This window comes from Schistocerca serialis, chromosome 2 (genome assembly GCF_023864345.2).
Source record: "Schistocerca serialis cubense isolate TAMUIC-IGC-003099 chromosome 2, iqSchSeri2.2, whole genome shotgun sequence".
NCBI classification, from domain to species: Eukaryota; Metazoa; Arthropoda; class Insecta; order Orthoptera; family Acrididae; genus Schistocerca; species Schistocerca serialis.
The window spans coordinates 683,219,960-683,245,986 of record NC_064639.1 but is presented as its reverse complement, the minus strand read 5'-3'; the positions used below and the strand labels follow the sequence as shown (position 1 = coordinate 683,245,986).

The 26,027-nt window shown below is 36.4% G+C and overlaps 1 protein-coding gene across 2 annotated transcripts in view; it reads right to left on the bottom strand.

The window, feature by feature from the left end:
* The window catches only part of LOC126457806 (poly(A)-specific ribonuclease PARN-like), a 300,822-nt gene that overhangs the window by 118,423 nt on the left and 156,372 nt on the right, over positions 1-26,027 (bottom strand). For both annotated transcript variants that reach the window (XM_050094419.1, XM_050094420.1), the window contains exon 9: positions 16,999-17,065. In XM_050094419.1, the coding sequence (XP_049950376.1) occupies positions 16,999-17,065 (67 nt within the window). The remainder of the gene's footprint in view (positions 1-16,998; positions 17,066-26,027) is intronic.

Below are 26,027 nucleotides of genomic sequence, written 5' to 3'. Positions count from 1 at the left end.
AAAAAAAAAAAAAAAAAAAAAAAAAAAAAAAAAAAGGGGGGGGGGGGGGGGGGAAGAGGATAACGTTCCATAAAATAATTTGCACGGACGCGAAAGAAAAATTTTGGATTGAAAACTGTATATCTGAAGCTACATTTGCAACATAAGATTGAAGAACAAAAAAAAATGGTGAGTACAGAAATTTACATTTTTTCCAGTTTCAAGCAGCCATCTGTACTTCCTTTATTCCGATCCATTTATTTCGAAATTATTTTTTCAAATTGATTTACTACTATTATTGCAAATGATAAGTGAAGAGCATATTCACAGTCATTTAGTTGTGAGAGGGAAATTTCAGTACCAGTTTAATAATTCAATTTCTAATTAGAAATCATATAGAAATATCCATTTTCATAAGAGAAATTTCAGATTTCAACATATCATTATATTTTTTTTTTTTTTTTTTTTTTTTTTTTTTTTTTTTTTTTTTTTTTGCCATTGGAAAATTTTATTTGCAATTAATTACAAAAATCGCAAGATGGACGCTAGACGCGTAGAAATTGTTTCCGCGGACGAGCTTAGTGAAAGTGACACATTGCAAAACATGTCCGACAGTCAAATGAATACTGAACTTAATTGTGAGGATGTTCAAGACGTAATTTTACCGGATCGATTAAGACAACAACCCCTATATTTAAACAGATATACAGGCGAATGGAGAGTGAGTACTACGTGACAAAACGTGACATTGACAACGTCAACTTCAGAACCAGACATCAATCAGACACGAAAAAATGACGAAACTAAGACACAGGACTCTGACATGCTCAACCAGATTCTGAAGTTACTTGGTGACCAAAACAGAAAATTTGACACTTTAGACAAAAGATTTGATGCTTTAGACGACAATTTAAAACGTGACATTGGGAAATTTGACACTAAATTCGATGAACTGACACGGGACATAAAACAAAATTTTGAAAAACAATCGAGACAAATTGCCGACTTGACAGAAACCACCAGTAGTCTTGGAAGGAAATTTACTGACTTATCAGACAAGGTTACGAGACAAGAAAAGGTATTTGTGGAATTCAGTGACGAGACAAAAAATGACTTACAATGATGTAATGAGAAATTGTTAACAGTAGTTTTTGAACAACAGAAAACCAGTACCCAAGTTGACGAATTACGACAGTCACACAATTCCATAAAAACAAACCAAGAACACTTAAACCTGACGATTACAGACCTTTCAGACAGATTAAATGATGTAACATTGGAGCAGAAATTCTTACAGGAAAAGTTAGAAAAACTTGAAGACAGAGCAGATGTAGCATCTTTAAAGAATGACACAACTCTAGCAGAGAAAATTGTACATGAATGCAAATTATGTGATGATTATTTAGATGAGAAGTTTGAGACAATGACACAGATCATTTTAGATAAGACAAAGGAACAAGTAAAGGGAGAAACAGATAATATTCAGAAAGAGGTACGTAAATTCAAAGAAAATGTAATACCAAGTTCGTCAGTGATACCAAAACCCATAACAGGCAACCAAAACAAAAATGAGAATCATCATAATGCTAGACCCAGCACACAGCCGAAAATAGAATTACCAATGAGTGATACAAATCCCAATGAACCATTTTTAATGCTACCACAAGATCAAAATTACTATCATACATCACCACATACTATGCACAGTTTGACACAAAATGCCGGACCCATAATACCATCGGGAGTAGCTGATGAAACATTAGTACGACATGGATACTTTCAGACATTTCACGTGATGAGAAAGACAAAGTGCATCCGATTGTTTTCATCCGCTCTTTTGATGGTATTTTCCCGAGACATTGGTTAGAAGCCGATAAAATTCGATATGTTACAAATTTGTTACGTGGAAGAGCAGCTAAGTGGGGAGCAGCAATAAAAAGACGATGTTTAACATTTGAACAGTTTGAACAAGCATTTCTTGAGGAATTCTGGTCGATCACAGAACAGGAAAGTTTAAAACGAGAAGTATACAATCCAGAAATTTACAACCCGAAGAAAGAGACTTTACGTCAACACTTTGAACGCTACCTAGACAAAACATTATATTGGACAAAACCAGCAGATTTACCAGATGTAATTAGAACACTTAAAAGCCACTTACCATTTCCTTACCGTGATAAATTAATAGGAGTGTCCGAGGACAACATGAAGAATTTTTTTAGTTATGCTGATGAGATAGATGTTGTTTACAGAGATGAGATCAGGAATTTCAATCAATTGTATCCGATCCATCCAAGCAATTCGCGTATGCACAACAGAAATGACAGAGGCTATTGGAATCTGCCTCCGACACCACAACAAAACACTCAAAGAAACAATTCGCACTACACTGGGACAAATCCATTCAATATTAGGAGAAACAACTCGCAGCATTGGCAAGGAAACAGTAATTATTACTATAATGGTTATCCGAACAGTAATTACAGTCAGAACCATAACAGTTATATTCAAAATAACAACAACAGAAGAAGGAACCGAAATCATAGAGATCAAAGAAGAGAGGATAACAGGTACCATCCAGGATATTTTCAGAGAAACAACATCCAACAACATCCAAACATGTATTGCAGGAATAACAGTAATGACAATACCAGTTACAGTCATGGGCGAAATAATGTATGGGGAAATCACAATGGACCACCGCCACGACACATGCAATACAGCAACCCTCAATTCCTACCTAACGGAACTCCCAATGCGACGCGAGGTAAAGTCAACAACCAAACAGCTGATACTTGGGTGACGCGCGACAGAAATGTAAATATTATTGAGTTGGACAATGAACCCAACCCGCAGCAACAACCGAATTTTCCGGAAAACGAACGACGACCGAGCTAAGCGCTCGAGTTACGGTCGATAGGGAGCAGAGCGCAACGGAACCGACGATTTGTTTTCTCCGATATGATGACAGTAAGAAAATAGAAAAAGAATTATATCAGGATGTAGATTTTAATAGTACCAGTAAAACAAAGAAGATTATTCAGGCTATAACACGAGTCATGATTGGTAGCTATGAAGTGGAAGTAATGTTAGGTACAGGAGCAGCAGCAAGTGTCATTTCAATGTCCTTATATAATGAACTCAAACAAATAACGAACATACAAACATTGCCAGTACAGAATCGTCACATTATAAGTGCCACCGGTAACAAATCAAAGAATGTGAAATTTCAAGTGCTAATTAACTTCACATATTCAAATATACCACTCAATTACAGTTTTCTGGTAGTAGACAAATTAGTTATGCATTGCATATTAGGAATTGACTTTTTGAATGAATATCAAGCAATCACAGATTTAGGAAAAGGGAAATGTCATTTAACCGTAAACCAACAACAACTGACAATAGAGTTAACACAGGGTAAAAACTTAAACAGTAAACAAGGTAAGTTTGAACAGTTACATTTTGTGTATCCACCAGCAACAAACATACGTGATTTAACTTTTAATGAAGCTGTATCTCAGGGAATTAAACCTAATGATTTATATGAGAAATGCACAGAATCTGAATATCTGACGAAGGAACAACAACTTGAATTACTTGAAGTTTTGCAGCAATTTGCTGAGGTATTTGTGGAGAAACCTGGAATTATTAAAGGCTATACTTATGAGATGGATGTTAAACCACACAAAACATACTGTAGAACATATTATAATAATCCTCGGTCAAAGAAACCCGCAGTTTTGAAAGAGACTGAAAAAATGCAAGCTTGGGGTATCATTGAAGGTCACATTCACCATATTGCAGTCCGTAGTGTAAGGTTAGTGCTGGACGCACGAGAAATTAACAAAGTTATAATCCCAATCAACACACGACCTATAAATTTGGAAGAACAACTTTTAAAATTTCATAATGTACAGTATTTAACCAATATCGACCTCCGCTCATCATTTTGGCAGGTGAAACTCCATAAAAACAGTCGTAAATACACTGCATTTCTATCTGAGGGATGTAGTTATCAATTTCGTGTTCTACCCTTTGGTCTACGAGTGAGTGCTGGAGTATTTATTGAAGCCTTAGATGCTGTTCTTGGACCACAATTGTTATCGCAAATCACAGTTTATGTTGACGACATTGTCATTGCCACCACTACTTGGGAAGAACATGTAAATCTTTTGAAGCAACTTCTGACTAAGTTTTCTGACGCAGGTGTCACTATCAATTTATCAAAGACGAAATTAGGGAGGAGAGAAATCAAATTCCTTGGTCACATCATATCAACTGAAGGCATTTATCCAGACTCAAGAAAAATTGATGCAATAAAGAATTTTCCATCCCCACAGAATCGTAAACAACTCAAAGCCTTTCTTGGTCTATCTTCATTCTTCAGGAAATTTGTACCCTACCACCTTCTTAACAGTCCACATCTTCTATCTTTACTCAAAAGAAACAATATTTGGAAATGGACAGAGTTCTGTCAGACAGATTTTGAAGCGATTAAGAATGCTTTAGTTAATGCACCGTTGTCATGTCATCCTGACATGACGTCAGACTTTTGCCTAGTAACAGATGCAAGTTCCTATGGGCTCTGAGCATTTTTATTCTAAATTCATGTAGAAGATGAACAAACAGTCATCAAACCTATAAGTTTTGCTAGCCGCACACTCACTGAATGCGAAAAGACATATTCAGTGACCGAGCGCGAAACACTTGCCATAGTATGGGCATTTCGCAAGTTTCGTTACTTTCTATGGGGAAAACGTACTAAGCTTTATACTGATCATCAAGCTCTTTCTTTCCTGCTATCATGCAAGTTATTACATTCACGTCTTGCACGCTGGTGTGCATCACTACAAGAATATGATTTTGATATCATATACATAAAAGGAGAATCCAACATTATAGCTGATGCTCTATCTCGTTTGCCACAAGCCCTACAAGAATTTTCAGATGTGACAGAACAAACATCAGATTTCAAAATTTTACTCATGTATGACGGTACATTTGCACCTTACTACAAAAACATGTGCAGGAAGTTAGCCATATTGCAGGACAATGATCCCAGGTGGATCCAGATAAAGAATAAATTACGTGCAGGAACAGACCCACATCTTGAAAAATATTACACATTACACAAAGAAGTATTATTTCACCGACGAAACCCTGAATCACAGCATTGGTGTGTTACCTGAAGCTCATGTTGATGATTTTATTTTATTTACACACAGAACTTGGGGACACTATGGTGTAACCAAATGTACAGATAAGATTATACAATATTGCTATTTTCCAAATTTAAGGCGAAGAGTATTGAGTAATATTAGGAAATGCATCATATGTCAGAAAGCCAAATATTCTAGTCGCACAAGCATGAATGAATTGCACCCAATCATACCTAAGAGGCCATTACAGCTAATTTCTTTAGATATTGCAGGACCCTATCCACAAGCACGTGGAGGAATGAAATACATCCTTACTGTGTTAGATGTTTTCACAAAGTATTTAAAATTATATGCTTTACGTTCAGTTTCTACCCCTGCTATTACCAGACGTCTATTAACAGATTATTTTGTAAGAATAGGAAAACCTGAAGTTATGATCACAGATAATGCAGCATATTTTACCAGTTTAAAATGGAAGACTTTTATTGAAGAACAGAATGTTAAACATATTTTAATTTCAAGATTTCATGCAGCAGGAAACCAAGTAGAAAGAACATTTCGAGAATTTGGACAGTTTATGAGAACACACACACCAGAGAAGCACACAAAATGGGTAGAATACCTAGCACCATTTGAACAAATAGTGAACAATTTAACTCACATTTATACTGGATACACACCAACTGAATTAATTATGGATAAAACAGAAATAAATGAATGGACAGACCCTCTACCTAAATTTACAGCAACAACAAATCATGTTAGTTTAGAAGAAAAGGTAAGACAAGCTTACACAACATTATGTGACAAAGCTAAGGAAAGAAAGCAGAAATATGACAGAGGTGTCAGGAGAGCACAAACATTTCAAGTTGATGAGTTAGTTTTACAAAGAAAACATCCTAAAACCACAAAACTGAAACATTTAAACAGGAAATGGCAGATCTTATACTCTGGACCATACCGAATTGCAAATATTCCACACCCTGGCTGTTATTCATTAGAATATCCATTAACCCATAAACCCAGAGGTCTACATCCACACAGACATTTGAAAAAATACATACAGTAAAATGTTAGCAAATGAGGAGAAGATAATTAATATGATATACAGTTATGATGAGCCTACATTTAAGTTATACAGATACTTACAATCTAATGAATGCAGGTAAGTCTAGAAAGCAATGTGAACCATCCAATAGTTAATAAGATATTTGGTTATTAGAGGAGTTGCTATTGAGGCATATACACATTAGAGGAGGCATATTCACATTAGAGGAGGCAGAGAACTGAACAGAATTATTTTCTTAAGGAGGCATGTGATAATAGTAATGTTGATACGAGTGATGTGAGTGACTGAATGAGATGAGTGAATGTAATTTTAGTTTAATAAGAGGACAAATAGTAATACGGAGAGAGGTAAATGGAATATAAGATGAGAAAAGGGTATTATTATTATTATTGAAGTAAAAGGTAAGTGGTGATGAATAAGAGGAAAATATATATATATATGATGCTGAGGAATAAGTATATGTTATTTTGTGAAGAATGAATATTGGATACGTGAGAATGTTATGAGTAATTGAGAATATGTTGAGAGGAGAGAAACTAGATTTGAACGCTATATCACATGTACTCATGGAATACAGAATGAAAGTAGTGGAAAGAATTATTTACAGCAGCCACTGTTGGAAATATACCAGAAGATTTAAATCTATAACATTTTAACACTAATCTAATGGGAACTTGTAATGAAATTTTTGGAGTTATGTAGGTTTGACACTTCAGACTGGAAGAATTATTTAAGAGAACATATTTAGCAGTCACCTAATGACATAATTAAAGCTCATCTACTGAACTGAACTAATGCACCATTAAATAGAAAGGAGAAAACAAAACGTCAGCCCTCTGTTGCGGCTCATACTCTCATCCCTCTCTTAGAAAAATTTATACATGTTGATGAAATATTTGACATTATATTATTCGTGATTATCTGACAGTATGGAGAGACATACACACATATTTATTTATGAATAGAATTTTACAGGTACCACAAGGTAAATACAGAATGGATATAAAGCATGGAACGCAGCAGCAATTATCTAAGAAGATTTATTTATTTATTAAGTAAAACATTTATTTATATTGCTTGATACTCATGAAAGGAAGGAGATGAGCTACACAAACTTTATAGGAACATGATTGACTTGATATATATATATCCCATGAACCTATCCTCCTACAGAGGGCTGTCTTGAGGCTTGAAATATATGTAAATTTTATTCCAGGAGGCAAGATGAATTTTAAGTTGAATATTCTAGCGAGTTGCCACAATTATCTTCAAATGTTGCAAGTGTAACGAATGGGAAAAAAATATAAAATAAATAAAAAATTAAAAAAATTAAAAAAAATTTAAAAAATGAGCTAACAAATAAAATAAATAAAATGTATATTTCAATCTGAATGTAATGTAATTCACATGTCAGCACAATGATATTGAATGTAACGTAAAAATTTACTATATTTTTTTCATTTAATTCTGTATATGTACTATATGACAACAATGTAACTATCTCATGTAATGATTAATTGTAAATATTTGTATATTTATGTACTTACTATATCAAGAAATGTATTTTAAGATGTTAAGGAACTGCAAAGGACTTGTGCATGTAGCACATGATTCATATAAATGGAACTGAAAATGCAAAGAAGAAACCAACGTGATGGAACACTTGTCAAGAAATATTTACGTAGTGTCAATATGCCTTGAAGTGTATGGTGTAGTGGAAGCCGGCAGGTCTTCAGGTTGGTGTAAAAGACAAGCTCATCACCTGTCGTAGGCAGTGAGGTGTTTCCTGTGCCCTCATTGACCATTTATACCCCGGTAGACGCCACCAAAATTCGACTGCTGGAGATCACAATTTCGTGTTGAAACATTGAACAAACTTTGGATTTTCTTCAAGTCACACGCAAGAGATCCAGGCAGTACACACACACTCAGAATCCGATACTACGTTTAAAGACATTGGAGCAATATAATAGAAACATTCATTATTCGAACTAATTCCATTGTAAACATGAATCATGTGAACTGAATTCAAACGCTGTGCTAAGCAATGATAATACGCTGCAATTCAAAGACATTAATATTACGACTCTTAAAGAAGATACACAAAAAAAGACTGTATACAAAGACTGATATGCAAAGAGCATTGTGCTCAGAAATATTTTTTGTAATATGTAAATTTCTTATTTTCTCATATATATGTACCTATGTAAATTTTCTATACTGCCACGCTCGCTTGCGGAGCGTGTCAGTAGAGGAGGCATTGTAATGGTACTTTGACTTCCGCGCCTCCGCCAATACAAAGATATAACTCACAATCGTGCACGCAGAAGAGCGCTGCGCCAGCGACCGATTTTTATAAATAATTTTGTTCGTCTTTTTACTTTTGCGTAGGTTTTTTGTTTTTAACAACTAATTGATGACTCTCTCTCTCTCTTGTCTTCATACGAAAGACGTGTATTTTTCGGCGATGTGTTGAATGTGCTTTTGGGTGGAAATTAAAATTACATTACAAAGCGAGGTTGTTTCAATTGTGATTCGAGGTGGTTATCATCAAATTTGTAAATTGATCATGACAGTGACAACTTGAAGAAGTTTTCAACAGACGGAGAAAAGTGAAAGACGGGTCGTCCTACAAGATAAATTAGGAGGACAGCCACGAAGACTACATTGTAATTAATACTGCGTATCTAACAAGATTATAAGGTAAATTTCAATTAGTTTCTGATGCTATTTCCGTACAGTCGCTTTTTGTAGTGTTGCCGACCCAGTCTGCCATGCACGGTCAAATTACAGCACGATCTCAATCAATAATACGAAGTCCGCCTTATCCGTAACTGAAACCACCAAAAATTCCAAACCCAATCAGATTTTATATTTTATATTTTTCACGGCAGAACCCCGAGGAGAAGGAAACGCTACAAGGAATTAGATAAGAATTCAGGGTGAAAGGATATAATAATAATAATAATAATAATAATAATAATAATAATAATAATAATTTGATTCACTGATAACATTGCTATCCTTAGTGAAAGTGAGGAAGAATTACAGTACCTTCTGAATGAAATGAACAGACTAGCAAGAGCAGAATACGGATTGAGAGTAAGCGAAGTGCAGGAATTCTGTTACCTTAGGTGCAAAACAATGCATGACAAATTAGCAATGATGTAAGTATCACACAAGCAGAGAGAGCATTCCTACATCTACATCTACATTTATACTCTGCAAGCCACCCAACGGTGTGTGGCGGAGGGCACTTCACGTGCCACTGTCATTACCTCCCTTTTCTGTTCCAGTCGCGTATGGTTCCCAGGAAGAATGACTGTCTGAAAGCCTCCGTGCGCGCTCGAATCTCTCTAATTTTACATTCGTGATCTGCCCGGGAGGTACAAGTAGGGGGAAGCAATATATTCAATACCTCATCCAGAAACGCACCCTCTCGAAACCTGGCGAGCAAGCTACACCGCGATGCAGAGCGCCTCTCTTGCAGAGTCTGCCACCTGAGTTTGCTAAACATCTCTTTAACACTATCACGGTTACCGAATAACCCTGTGACGAAACGCACCGCTCTTCTTTGGATCTTCTCTATCTCCTCCGTCAACCCGATCTGGTATGGATCCCACACTGATGAGCAATACTCAAGTATAGGTCGAACGAGTGTTTTGTAAGCCACCTCCTTTGTTGATGGACTACATTTTCTAAGGACTCTCCCAATGAATCTCAACCTGGTACCCGCCTTATCAACAATTAATTTTATATGATCATTCCACTTCAAATCCTTCCGCACGCATACTCCCAGATATTTTACAGAAGTAACTTTTACCAGTGTTTGTTCCGCTATCATGTAATCATACAATAAAGGATCCTTCTTTCTATGTATTCGCAATACACTACATTTGTCTATGTTAAGGGTCAGTTGCCACTCCCTGCACCAAGTGCCTATCCGCTGCAGATCTTCCTGCATTTTGCTACAATTTTCTAATGCTGCAACTTCTCTGTATACTACAGCATCATCCGCGAAAAGCCGCATGGAACTTCCGACACTATCTACTAGGTCATTTATATATATTGTGAAAAGCAATGGTCCCATAACACTCCCCTGTGGCACGCCAGAGGTTACCTTAACGTCTGTAGACGTCTCTCCATTGATAACAACATGCTGTGTTCTGTTTGCTAAAAACTCTTCAATCCAGCCACACAGCTGGTCTGATATTCCGTAGGCTCTTACTTTGTTTATCAGGCGACAGTGCGGAACTGTATCGAATGCCGTCTGGAAGTCAAGGAAAATAGCATCTACCTGGGAGCCTGTATCTAATTATTTTCTGGGTCTCATGAACAAATAAAGTGAGTTGGGTCTCACACGATCGCTGTTTCCGGCATCCATGTTGATTCCTACAGAGTAGATTCTGGGTTTCCAAAAAAGACATGATACACGAGCAAAAAACATGTTCTAAAATCCAGAATGAGATTTTCACTCTGCAGCGGAGTGTGCGCTGATATGAAACTTCCTGGCAGATTAAAACTGTGTGCCCGACCGAGACTCGAACTCGGGACCTTTGCCTTTCGCGGGCAAGTGTTCTACCATCTCAGCTACCGAAGCACGACTCACGCCCGGTACTCACAGCTTTACTTCTGCCAGTACCTCGTCTCCTACCTTCCAAACTTTACAGAAGCTCTCCTGCGAACCTTGCAGAACTAGCACTCCTGAAAGAAAGGATATTGCAGAGATATGGCTTAGCCACAGCCTGGGGGATGTTTCTAGAATGAGATTTTCACTCTGCAGCGGAGTGTGCGCTGATATGAAACTTCGTGGCAGATTAAAACTGTGTGCCCGACCGAGACTCGAACTCGGGACCTTTGCCTTTCGCGGGGAAGTGCTCTACCATCTGAGCTACCGAAGCACGATTCACTTCTGCCAGTATCTCGTCTCCTACCTTCCAAACTTTACAGAAGCTCTGTAAAGTTACAGAAGCTCTGTAAAGTTTGGAAGGTAGGAGATGAAGTACTGGCAGAAGTAAAGCTGTGAGTACCGGGCGTGAGTCGTGCTTCGGTAGCTCAGATGGTAGAGCACTTGCCCGCGAAAGGCAAAGGTCCCGAGTTCGAGTCTCGGTCGGGCACACAGTTTTAATCTGCCAGGAAGTTTCATGTTCTAAAATTAGCGACAAACACGCCACCACCAGTTGCATGCAATCTATCCTTTCGAAACACCGTCTGTGCCTTTGTAAAAATTTCGGCAGAATTTATCTCTGGCTTCAGCCAGCTTTCTGTACCTATAACGATTTCAGCTTCGGTGCTTTCTATCAGCGCTTGAAGTTCCTGTACTTTACCAATGCAGCTTCAACAGTTTACAATTACAATACCGATTGCTGCTTGGTCCCCGCATGTCCTGACTTTGCCCCGCACCCTTTGAGGCTGTTGCCCTTTCTGTACTTGCCCGAGGCCATCTAACCTAAAAAAAACGCCCAGTCCACGCCACACAACCCCTGCTACCCGTGTAGCCGCTTGCTGCGTGTAGCGGACTCCTAACCTATTCAGCGGAACCCGAAACCCCACCACCCTATGGCGCAAGTCGAGGAATCTACAGCCCTTGTCCAACGAAAATGGATAACAATGTTTCAGAGAAAGTATTTCTGGGGAATTATATGCAGGCGAACCATGGACTGTGAGGAAACTGCAATAGATGAGAACTAAAGAGTTTGTGATGTGTTACAGATGGAGGCTAAAATTTAAGGGGAATGATAAGAAATGAGATTATTCCCCTCTCACTTCCTCCCAACCAGAGAGGAAAGGAAAGGAATACATGATAAACAGAAAGCAGAAGATGGGCGAGGATAATATATGTTCAAACATCGGGGAATAACTTCTATGGCATTGGACTGACTAAGGACTGTCTGTGTTAACAGTTGAAAATGTAAAGGAGTGTGGGAGGCACAGGGGGAGGGGGGGGGGGGGGGGCACTACGATGAATGGTAAAAAACGAGTAGTTATAGATCCAAAAAGCATAATTCTGGCATAATGAATCAGCACAAAGAGGGGTTGGTTCAACATTTTCTGCAATCAACAGAAATTTTATTTCCACTAATAATATCGCAGTCATCTACCTTTATTGCATCAAAATACTTGGTGACGATGAAGTAAAATTAATGAATTATTATCTGCACTGATGAATCAGAAATATTGAACACCGTTGACATAATCTGCGTCCCTGAACATTAAGTGGACACTGGTTCAGCTGTGTTAAGTGATACATGATTTAGGTTAGCATCTCATTTCCAAGAGTAGTGGTGGAGAAGCGAGAAGATGCCACATTCATCAAGAATGGTAATAAATGTAGGAACATAAGGCATTCATAAATTTTCCCTAGAACTGCATATAGAAGCATATGTGACAGAGGCAGCAGAATTTCATAATAAACCCTTCATAAAAGTTAATGTATATTTAGCATTTTCACGTGATTTTAATCTATTCATAAATTACCTTGAAGCTCTTATTGATGTATTTAACATTACAACAGATTTTCTTCAAAACTTTTCCATTAGGAATTTATTGGAGCTAGTAACATTATCACTCAATTTCTACCGTAAACTTCCCAACTACTGTGGCTAATTGCTCAAAAACCACCATAACATTTTTTGTATAAAAATCTAATGAGCAAAATTATATTAAAAAACCATTAGTTGATGGCTATTACACTATGACATTCAGTTCTTTTTGTCTTGTGCTAATACAGATCAGAATATAGAATCTAATAAATCTAATTTCAAGAGTGTAGACAGTAAGACAAACATTGATTATTTTAGTAACTTCCTCAAAAGCCATGAACTGGAGTGATGCAAACAGCGCTCATAGTATGAATAAAAATACAACACTATTAGTAAAGCCCTAATCTTATTTGAAAGCTGTTTTCCTCCAGAACTAATCTAGATTAGACCAAAGAACACATATGACTTCTCTGTCGCAGATTACTCAAGGAATAAATGTATCTTGTACAACAAAAAGGAAACACTATCTGCCAGACAGACACAGCTCTTATGTTGGGTGCTACAGCTCATTACAAGACGCACTGCAATGTTCATATCAACTGTAAATAAAACAAACTTGGCATTTGACACTGTTACTCATGAAGAGTCATTGACGTACACAGATATCAAAGCAAAATGCTTTATGAAAAAAGATAGTCACATCAAATAACAAAATAAAGACAATATGCGATGTAGTGAGGATGAGACTGGTAAAGCCAGAGATGAAGAGGAGCAGATAGCATGAAGAGTAAATGATACATTGGTAATAGATGTGTGCGGTGTTGCAAAACGGGCATGTCAAAATTATCCTGTTAATTAAACCTGGCAGTTGTCAGGTTCAGCAGCTGCTGCCGTGGACTATATCAGGCCAGTCATTGCAGGTAACCTCAGTAATATGAATATGATCCTTGCTGATCAAGCAGAAATATGCCTACAACAAAATCTTACGATCAAAATCAACAAAATTAATTAGATTGTGTTCTTGAGTTTAGTTATTTGTGTAACCAATCAGTGGATCATTTCCTGAATGGTTTAAATAGGCTGAAGTTAAACCTTTGTATGGAAAAGGAGACAATGAAAAAAATTTCTATCCAACTGCACCATTCTCAAACATTTTAGAAATGGTAATATAAAATCAGCTGCTTACTCATCTGACAACAAATAACATATTTTCAAAGTCAAAGTTTAGATTTCTATGGGGTTCCAATATTGCAAAGGCCATCTACACATACAGCAATTATGTTCTTAGTTCATTAGATAATAAATTACAGGCTACCGGCATATTTTGCGACCTATCAGTCACATTTGACTGTGTAAGTCACAATACAGTTTTAAGTAAATTACAATACTACGACATAACAGGAATCGATTCAAGATGCCCCAAATCACACTCTCCAACAGGAAACAAGTGGTGTCAATATGAAGGAGTCATGTATTAAGCTCTCGGGCGTCACTGAACTGGAAACTATTTACATGGAGTGCCTCATTAGATTCAATTTTAGGACCCTTACTTTTTCTGGTGTATGTCAATGAAACTCCATAAATAACAGTGCTATAAGCCAAGTTTGTTTTGTTTACAGATGATAAAAACATTGCAGCAAATAGCAATCAAGTATAGTTTTAGAAAGATCTGTTAATTAGATTTGAATGGACACTGATTAACAGTTCCTAGCCAATTCTTGCCACTGAAATTTGAAAAACTCACAACATGAAGTTCAGAGCTTGTAAGAGGTTTACCCCAGCATATGCCTACAGTATGACAAGCAGATAAACGAAGCTGATAGTGTTAATTCTTGGATTACAGCTTGATAATAAATTCAGCTGGGAGAAGCATACCACAGACCTGCTGAAATGCCTAGACAAATCTTTATTTACAATGCCGATATTGTCAGAAAAATGCTTTCTTCACTTATTTTCATTCCATGATGTTAGACAAGATAATATTTTGAGGTACCTCATAAAACCACACTTAAGTTTCCCCAAGTGCAAAAATATTTAATGCAAATTATTTGTGATGTGAACACAAGATTGACCTGCAAAAGCTTGTTCAAGGCACATGGGAAACTAACTATTGCTTCTCAATATGACATTTGTCATTAATAATATATCTCTTTTCAACTTAACAGTTCAGTTCATGGTACCAGTTCTAGAAATCTTTGCAAGATTTGAAGTCACTTACTTTAGTCCAGAAAGATATCCGTTATTCAGGAAGACACATTTTCGATAACTTGCCAACAGCCATAAAAAGTTAATTACAAATAAAAGTTCTGCTAATGAAGAGCCTAAAGGATTTGTTGGTGTCCATCTTCTACTCTGCTGATGAATGTTTCAGTAGAATCAACTGATGAGTGTATATTATTAATAATGGAAAATAATGTCTCACATAAAATCAGACTTCAGCACAGTTTCATTGCAGTAATGTGGTCAATATAAATAAGTGATGTAAAATGATTTTTCTAGTTGATGATTTGTGGCTTCAATAGTCTAAGAATTATCATATGTATACCTCACTGTATTGAACATTTACATTTTTGTGACAAGTTTGTTATTTATTACCTTATAAATCAAAATATGCTTAAGATTTTTTGACTTATTCCACATCTTTGAGGACAATTTCAGTTGGGATGTGTGGATGGTACTTTAACATATCTTTTTTGTCAATATTTAATGGGCATTCTTGTTGTTTTGACATGTTCACATCGTTGAGGATTCCTCACTATGGCTCTATGGGAGAAAACATCTAGAGGGCAAAAATTGTATTGGTTAAGAGAGACTGGAATGTACAAAACAAACAATTGAAGCTGTTGGGTTTAAATAGGCCTATTACTCTGTGATGAAGGACAGGGAATATGGTGACCCATGCAAAATTAGTCAGGAGCTTTATGAGATACGCAACCTGCTCACTCCAACACTGTGACAGACAGATGTGTATCAGGAGATAGGGCCACAGACATGAAACGTGAATTGCAGTGGCAATCATTAAAACAAAGGCGTTTTTCATTGCGATGGGATCGTCTCATGAAATTTTAGTCACCAGTTTTCTACTCCGATTGCAAAAACCTTCTATTGGCACCCACCTACATAGGAAGAAATGATCATAACGATAAGAGAAATTAGGGCTCGCACAGAAAAATTTAATTGCTAGTTTTTCCCGCGCACCATTTGAGAGTGGAACAGTAGAGAGACGGCTTGAAGGTGGTTCACCGAATCCTCTGCCAGGCACTTTATTGTGAAATGCAGATTAATCACATAAATGTAGATGTATAGGAGGAAAAAAGAGACAACAATGTTTAGTTGCTGAAAGCCTTATTACAGGCAATTTATACACCCCAAATGAGCATAAATCATTTTCCGGACTCCATCAAAACAATTATAAATATATAAGAAACATTGCAACAGTGAAAGATGGCAAAAATCTAAAATCAGACAATGCTTTAATCATCATCATATGAACATATCTAGAGGTAGGGACAGGAAAATTTCATGTGAATAATAAAACAAAGAATAACACAAAATCTGCAATTTTTAAAGGTGTAACACAAAATCTGCAGTTTTTACGTAATGTCACAAAACTGACATTTTCCCATGTATCCACATAAAAATGTTGTAAATCTGAGGGTAGCAATTCACAAATTTTGGTAACTGAAGTTACCGAACGCCGAAAACGGCTTTTGAATTTTTTTCATAACTCTGAGAATTGTGTGTGATCAAATAACAGTCGATTCCCTGCACAGAGAACTACGACTCCAGATGTGATGTCAAACGAATACATTCCATTAAGAGTTTTAGTCAGTGATGTGTCATTTCCAGATAATTTGACAAACTATTGCATAAAAATGACACACTTAAGAGTTTTTGAATGTGGCGCATCAAACTTGATATTTTGAAATTATACAAATGAAAAACACTGAATACAAAACATTAGTCTTGTAAACATGAACCAACAACACCTAGATCCCAGCCTATGCAACATATCACGCTGTTGTCATGAAATTCATTCACAAAACCGTAAAAATAATACAGAATTCAAATTAGACCTGCCGTGGCCCTAGGAGCCTCCATTTGGGCATTTGTGTGGTTGCCAATGTGAATGTGTGTGTGCTAAAAAGAGCTAGTCCTTGAAAGGTAATGTGAATGCTGTTTTGTGTTGTGTTGTGTTTCTGTGCTCCATGCGTCAACCCACAATAGGTGCCTTTCCCGTCTTTTACATATTGTGCAATACCATAATTATTATATAGAAAAATCTATTGGAACGAAGGAAACTTACCTATTGAAAAATGGCTTTAGTAATGGAGATGCAGATAGTAGAAGCTTCTCTGAGGTTAACTTTAAACCTAAAAAAAGATAAATACATCAGAAATCATATTACAATAATAGCAGTAACTGAACAGTTTTAAAAATGAAGAAATTACCCACATCTAAGTAAAAACTTAAAGAATTTAAATTTTCAGACACTGACAATTGGCTCCTCACAATATCTAAAACATTTCCCGCCTTTTAATTTTTCTCTCACCCCTCTCCTTGAGCATCTACAGTATATTTCAATGCTTGTCTCGTTATTTTACTTCCTCCTTTCTCTATTTCCACATCCCCCATCTCCCTTAGAATTTGTCCTTTTTTATGATTATCTTCATGAAATTCCCCCCTCCCCTTCCCCCTTTTCCCTTAACGCATATTGCATCCTTTTTTTCTTACCTACGCAAAATTCTTATCTTCAATAGTTTCTTTCTTGTTTATTTTATTTCAATTAAGTTCTTATCTTTGCCTTCAATGTGTCCTACTTATTTCCTACCCAGTGTGTATACGTGGACAAAGAAAAACAAGTTCCCAGATTTTTCCCGGTTAAAAATACACTTTTTCCCAGGTGGAAATACAATTTTTCGTGGGTTTAAGTACTTTTTTTTCCATTTTAAGCAACAATAAACTTTCCCTCAGAGCTGTAAAACTCATCAATCTTTTGAATGTTAAGGGTTTATACTCAGGTGTAGAACTTCCCAGCAGTTTAGGAAGCAAAACCCAGCAAAAAACAGTGAGTTTTAAAAGATCTTTGATATGCGGCAACATGTACACTCCATATTTTCATATTACGAAGTTACAAATACGAATTTCGACAAATACAGCACAGTAGCTTCTGAACAACTGAAATTGAAATTACTCCGAGCGATGTGCTTTTGTCAGCCAATCATAGCACATGTCATGAGATCTCACCAGCCAATAACAGTAAATATTCAGAGCATGGAATACATGCTATAGTCAAACCAGTAGCAACACCACTGTTAAGTAATACGAACATACAAATAGGAAAAGTTAATGGCTTAAATTAATATACATACAGTATAGCTACAAGAAAAGCTAAGCTTTCAGGTATAATATTGGTCTTTTTTGTCACTGTTTATCCTTTAACATATATCCAATGGAAATGTTCCAGTAAAATTTTAAATAATGGCATAAATAGCTGGTATTCTGGGCCCAAAATTTTTCTAATACCTGGTCCTCAAAATGTTAAGTTCTAAATGAGAGTCAAACATGCCATGATTTAAGAAATTCATCATATATTCTCACATGTAACATAATTATCTTGCATAAAGGAAATTTACTTTGGAAGTAACACTTCTCAAATTGCCATTCATAATATTCTGCCATGATCTGTTATAAACATAAACAGTTGTGACATCACACTCATTGAAAGCAGTTTGTTATGAAGTATTGTATTGTCTTTGTCCTACAGCCTCCGACACATTTTGCTGTCGTACATGTTTGTGTGTGCAGTGTGTTTTGTAGTTGTAAATGGCGCATTCCCTTTGCTTTTAGAGTTTTATTTTGGTGTCATTATCTCTTTTATGTGTTATTGCTGCAGTAGCAAACTAAAGTAAAATTCTTTGTTAGAGTATCAGTTCTTACCAATCATAATTACAAAAATGTAACTGGAAACTAAAACAATGAAAAATTCCTGGAATTCCAAGAAATTCTAAGTGTTTCCTGGATGAAAACAGTTTTGTGTTTTTACAACATTTCCTGGTTATCAACTGTGTATGAGACTGGTAACTGTACACAAATCCTTGATCTTTAATGTCAATAGTCTTACAAATTGTGAAATCTGGACACATCTCAACAGGACTCAAAGCTTCATGCATTAGTATTTTGCACTATATTGCTTTGTTTCCCTGTGAGATGGTATGGCACCATAAAGAAATTCCCAGGTCATTGATAGCACATAGGTCCGGGATTTTCTAAAGAAATGTGTCAAGAACTTTTTGCTGTCAGTACTTTCAAAACAATACATAGGGTTCTCAAAAAAGCTGCACTGGGACATTTGAGCCTCGTGTGGAAGCTTTATTTATGTCAGATTGCAAAATAAAGTTTACTGTGACAAAATTAATCCATAAAATAAAAAGTTCAAATAACTATCAAGAATGAGAATTTAAAGTTCTAAAAAGAAAGAATAGAAAAAGAAAGGAAAATACGCACTCAACAGAAACAATTCTGGAATGTGGACAAACAATACGAACTGAACAAATGTGTTTTAACTGATGAAATACAGCAACATAGCAAAAACAGGAAAGTCACTTGAAAAGAGTGGATGAATGCTGAAACCAGTAATGTTATATAACTCAAACAGCAGGAAATATACTGGGAGATGACACTAAACTTTGGAAAAATGTAGTGGTGTAGAAGACAGAAGATGATGATGAATAATTGGTTAATCTCACAGTCATGATTTTGTCATCTTCCCATCACTCCATGTTGTCACATTAGACAATACAAAGTCAACTTACGCGCTCACCTGTATGCCACAGTTGACAGGACCCCTGAGAGAAAAAGCTATGGTCAAGAGTGACTTAGCCTACTGGTCGTTTTCGGACTGTTACTCTGTAGTGGAGCGAACACCGCAATAAGTGTGTTTAACTTTCACCTTCATCTCCACAACACCCTATCCCACAGTGCCTGCAGTACACTGGGCTTTTAATTCATTACTATATCAAATTGATTCTGCTGTCAGATCCGGTATTTAGAGTCAGTTCTACTTCACTTAAGCACTTGATTACTTTTTGATTTCCACAATCATAATAACTTATTACTGTTATAAATAACGATTATTGGCCATTATAGTATGTTTATTTTTCTTTGCAACTAACTGAATGACCAGCAGGACAGTTATAAGCAACTTTATCTCACTCAGGCTTACAAGAAAAGAAGTGTTCAAATAATGAGCAACTGACAAAAGCTCTGAGGATAGCATAAATTCAAAGACATTTAGCAAAGTACAACACAGACTTTTTTATGTTGTTATTGTTGTTGATGATGTTGATTCTGGATACAGAACAGCTACAGCTTTAGCCTGTGGGCATCTGTGGAAATTTATCAAGTTGGGGCAATATTTTAAAATTGCCTATTTTGATATAAGTTGTTCAATAGTGTGTAATGATCCAAGAACAAATCTTACAAGGACCACATAAAATTTATTGTACCTTAAACTATCAATAGTTATCCTATCATTCTGTATGGTACATCACTCTGATACCCAAACAAAAACTTAATATAATTGGCACAGCCAAAGTACACATTTGTATATTATTAATGTCTGCCACATACTTATTTAAAATTACATACCAATATGATCAAATTGGGGAGAAGAGGAGTTTATGGCACAACTGGACAAGAAGAAGAGACTGGTTGGTAGGACATGTTCTGAGGCATCAAGGGATCACAAATTTAGCATTGGAGGGCAGCGTGGAGGGTAAAAATCGTAGAGGGAGACCAAGAGATGAATACAATAAGCACATTCAGAAGGATGTAGGTTGCAGTAAGTACTGGGAGATGAAGAAGCTTGCACAGGATAGAGTAGCATGGAGAGCTGCATCAAACCAGTCTCAGGACTGAAGACAACAACAACAACAACAACAACAACATGATCAAATCCATCATATCCAACATGTTAGTAAATTAATCTCAAAATTATTCACAAAAGATATTTCAATTCTTATGCCTACAGTATACAGACCACCCCACATGAAAGGTGAATGGTATTCAATAAAATAATATCCATTTATTTTTTTGTCTATGTGACTTTTTATTCAGAATAATCACCTTGTATGTCAACACACAACTGGAAGCATTGGGCAAATTGTTCAAAACAATTCTGATACTCAACCTCTGAAATTACCTGCAGTACCACGGTCAAAGCCTTCTGGATACCCAAAAACATGTTGAAACACTTTCCTTTCATTGCCATTTTTGGATTTGGAAAAAAACCAAAAATGGCAGAGAAACAAATCAGAATAAGTAGAGTGTTCAAGCACCACGATACATTTTTGAGCCACAAAACTGCGTGTAATTTAACTGTTGTTTGCTGCTACATTCTCGTGCAACAAACATCAAGTTCCTTAATTCTGTATTCAGGTCGAACCCGAACAATCACCACTCATAAACAATTTAAAACAAAAAGTAGTGATTTACCTTCACCAATTGATCTTCTAGACAGAATCCTTTGTGGATAATTTTTTTTAATCAAAGTAAATAGTTAACAGCGTCTTGATCACCTTTTCCACATGCATACTTTTTCGGTGTCAGATATTCTGGACCTTCCAATTCCGAGCTTTGGCACTTTACAAATAGCTCATATTAACAACACCATGTTTCATCATCTGATATGATTCGAAACTTGAGGTCTGCGTCCCTAGTACCCAATCCTTTCATGTCTCTGCAGTACTGCAAACTTTTTGATCATCAGTGAGTGAGCAGAACAGAAAGCGTCAACAGATTTTCCCCTCTTCCTTCCTTCCTTCCTTCTTTTTTTTGCCTAATTTTTCAGTTAAATAAATGTTGTGCGACTCGAGCCTCCTGTCGGGTAGACCATTCACTGGGTGCAAGTCTTTCGATTTGACACCACTTCAGCGACTTGCGTGTCGATGGAGGTGAAATGACGACGATTAGGACAACTCAACACCCAGTCCCTGAGCGGAGAAGATCTCCGACCCAGCCGTGAATCGAATCTGGGTCCTTAGGATTGACATTCTGTCGTGCTTACTCAGCTACCGGGGATGGACATTTTTCAGTTAGAATGTGATGATCAGTTGTTTTATAAATTCCAGTGAGCTTGTAAATTTAAGCTTCAAGGAAGTACTTGGAAAGAAATGATGTAAAGATATAAATATCTGTAGTTTTATTTTGAGATACTGCCACACTTTCTGTTCCATATGCATGGTTTCGGTAATGGGCTCCAAATATTTATCAAAAACAGATGGCAGATGTTGGTAAACTCTCATTATGTGGTATCCACGTTGAAATAGAATCTGAAATGGTTAAGGTTGTAATTTCTTCAATGAGAACAGCTGTTGAGCTTGTTGCAAAAATGAATGCACCTGAAAAAAAAAAAAAAGGATTAGAATACAACTGAAAATTTTCAGGGCATTAATAGGAAAGCATACTTCTTCAAAAAATTATACAAATTGTGAGCAGAAGATATAGATTTGAAAATGGGAGCCGAGAAATTGAGATCTTAAAAAAAAGTGAGTGTCATTTCGGAACACTATTATTAAATTAATAGTAATATGGATACATAGTAAAAGAAAGAAACAATCTGTAGAAGTGTGTCATAATATTAATTTCATATTTACCCGCTTATAGGACAAGGTTTGTTACCAAATTCATCTTTCAAAAAATATGGGGTCATCTCATATCCACAGCTTGAACTATCATTGCGGAGGTCAATGTTTTTACATTGTCTGATAGTGGGTTCCTCTTACATTTACAGATGAAGCTTTGGCTACTGAGGTTTCATGCTTATTTATTTTGAAGAATTCTGAGGGGTAGGTCATATCAAACAATATTGGCAGATGAATAGGTTTGAGATTTCCAAATTGCTGAAGTGCTTGACACAGAATCAACCTCGCTCGAACAATCACGTGACATTTGTCCCACAGCCTCGTGCAAGGGATAAGCGAGAAACTATTAACTAGCCACTACAATAGTCTAAGGCTCTTGTTAAAAATTGTCAGTTCTGTGAAACACAGGAGCAAATAAAATTAAATTCTATCAACTTACAAACTTTGGCTGTATTTGAACAGGTTTGCAATAAAAGTTTTCATGCATGTATGGATATCATATAAATACACAAGAAACAAAACAGGATGCAATGAGAAATACAGTCCCTGTACATATATTAGAACACCGGAGAAAATTGTTACCAGCTTTTAATCAGCTTTAGAAGAAGGTGACGATATTCAGGCAAAACAGCAAGGAAAATTAATCCAGAATGAAATGTCCAACAAACAAAATAAATCATATTAAACAGTATGTAATTCTTGTCATGATAATAGATTACAGGGGAAAGACCTGATGTGGAGATAGTACGATTAGACATCCTAGGTCGCAGGATGAGTGGAATTTCAAAAACTGGATGCAATATGGATTGTGACCTTTTATTTATGTATTAGCTGCCGCTGTTACATATGATCTGCATCCTAGAAGATATTGCTGTCCATGTTTCACTGTTGCTAAGCACAGCAAGGAAAGTTGGAAGAGGGAACAGTGACCCAGCTCAGCTGAGAACAAGATCCGTGCAGGGAGGGGTATGCTGAGCAGGCAGAAATTTCATTGTGCAGTCAACCATGGGGATGTATACTGCATATTTTGGCTTTTTATGAACATCTACCATGTTTAAAATGCAATTTGCCTGAATCCATTTGCACTCAGAATCATATTCACTTTAAAATTGAACAAATATAGCATACATTCCAGAAGGAGATGCTAAAAGTCAAGATAGATGCCAGTGGCACACTAATTTGTTTTGTGCAGCAATGTTATCAACACTCACTGTGAGGTATGATGCGAATGTTTGGAGGCGAGTCAGCTGCCAGTTCTGCACAGCCAATGAGAGAGCAGTGGGCAGACGATATGTTTGGAACCTCAACACATTGTAACATTCTCATGTCAGTAGTTAGTATAGAAGCATAATCCGTTACACATTGTTTTCAGTTCTCAGGTTCCACAGTAACTACGACCTTAGAAAGCACAACATATTGCAATAAACAGCCAAATATTTGTGACAGCAGAGATACAAGTTCCACAGCTGTCCTGTTAGGATGATGACAGTTAAAAGTAGTGACACCATAGACAACAGCCTAAGTAAACAAAATAGGTAGTGAAAATAAAAACTAATGTAAACAATTTTTTTGTTTATTTTAATTCTCCTTGTAGACTATCAATAAATGACACAGGCTCAATTTGGAATTGATGTAATGTTAACTCTGTAGACAGCCCCTTATTTCAATAAAAGTTTCGATTAGCAGAAAATGTTAAGAAATAAATTTTCTCATTGAGCCTCTTAAAAAGAAAAGGGGCACCTAATAGTCAGGGTACTCTTATACTCAGATAAACACAGTAACACAAGCATAGTGCAAATATGGGTAACTTCCCGAACCACACTCAAATTGGCCACTTCAATCAACCTTACAAGAGTACCAAGGAACCTTCTTGGCATGTGCTAATGAGGTAGTTACGTGAGCGTAAAATGGTTGACTGGTAAATTTACATTTTCCGTAAACACTTCTTACTTTTTCAAGTTAATATTATGACATCTTTCCATAGATTTTTTAACCATGTAACCATATTCCAATTAATTTAATAATAATGTTCCAAAATCACACTCACTGTTTTTGAGATCTCTGACTCCTCCCTTCCCATTCCAAACACAGATCTTTCGCCCACAATTTCTGTAAAGTTTTGAAGAGGAATGAATATCACAACTTATTTTCTTATAATTTTAAGCATGCTTTCCTATTAACGCCCTGAAAACTTTCATTTGTATTCTAATCCTTTTTTCAGATTCATCCTTTGTTGCAACAAATTGAACACCTGCGCAACTCTCAATATGGCGCGTACCCAGTGAGGAGCATGGGGAGGGGGGCGGGAGCAGCTGGCAACTGTCCTCAACACACACACACACACACACACACACACACACACACACACACACTCCTGCACAAAATTCTGAACTCGTTCCTGCAGACCCAAGCATTGTTTTTACGTCATCCGCACATGGCTGTCAGTAGGAAAGTTTATGGAAATAAATTTTGGCAATAAGCAATCTGCTCTGCTAATTGTGGGCACTGTTACGTCACCATAAATACCATTTCTCCCAGCTTTTTGAAATACAAAATGCTTTCTTGCTGTAAAAATATTTTAATATTAAAAAGGTTTCATTTTCTAAGATAGGCTTATGATCCGTACATTAGTAAAATTCAGGAACTTGGAGCACAATCTATTGAAATACATTAACACAAGGAATTAATTGTTGCATACTATGACCTACAATAAACAATGTGAGTTTACTTTCTTGTCAGCAATGCTATCATGCAGAGCGGTAAATATGCCAAACTTTAGCAATATCAGTTTTGTAATGCTGTGAAATAATTGTAGGCATGTGGTAAGAACAAGAAACATTGACTGGTTCCATTTAAATACTTATTTTGCCCTTGACCGGTTTTGATTATTTTATACAACTGCTGTCAGATGACAATACTGTTGAGACATGTAAATTAATTGCAAGTAATAATCAAGGACTGTATATTTTAACGTGAATTATTTCTCCACTGGACAAACAATTACTGGAGAATGCTATGCTAACCTACTGGAGAAATTGCAACATGAGATATGCAAAAATGGCCAGGTTTGGCAAGGAAGAAAGTCATCTTCCATCAAGACAATGTGCGACCACATAAGTGCTGTCGCCATGGCAAAATTACACGAACTAAGGTATGAAATGTTGCCACACCTGCCTTATTCACCTGATATGGCTCCATCAGTCTTCTGTCTCTTCCCAAAACTGAAGATTTTTCTTACTGAGAGAGTTACAATAGAAAATTCCTTTAGTTCCACACACAAATTTATTGTTGCTTGGATAATAAATCATGTTTGCTTTGTGATTTATCAAAATCAATCATAGTAGTTTACATGACATGGATAAATTAACAAGTTCCCAAACTATAATAATAATTTCTTACGGCTCATGGACTGGTGGAAGAAATAATATTGTTACTTGGCACTTGAAAGTTATTATGTTATGAATAAATGTATCTGTCTTCCACTTATATTAACTCTATTTTCATTCTATGGCTAAACAGGAGGAAATAAATTAATTTATCTATTTTGTAGGGTCTACTTCTCATGAAGAGAAAAGGAGTCAAAATAGCAGCAGTGGAAGTGATGATGATCATAATAAAACTGAATTGCCACAATCAACAATTTTAAAGGTGACACTGAGCAACAATCAGATTCAAGAGAATAACTGTAGCA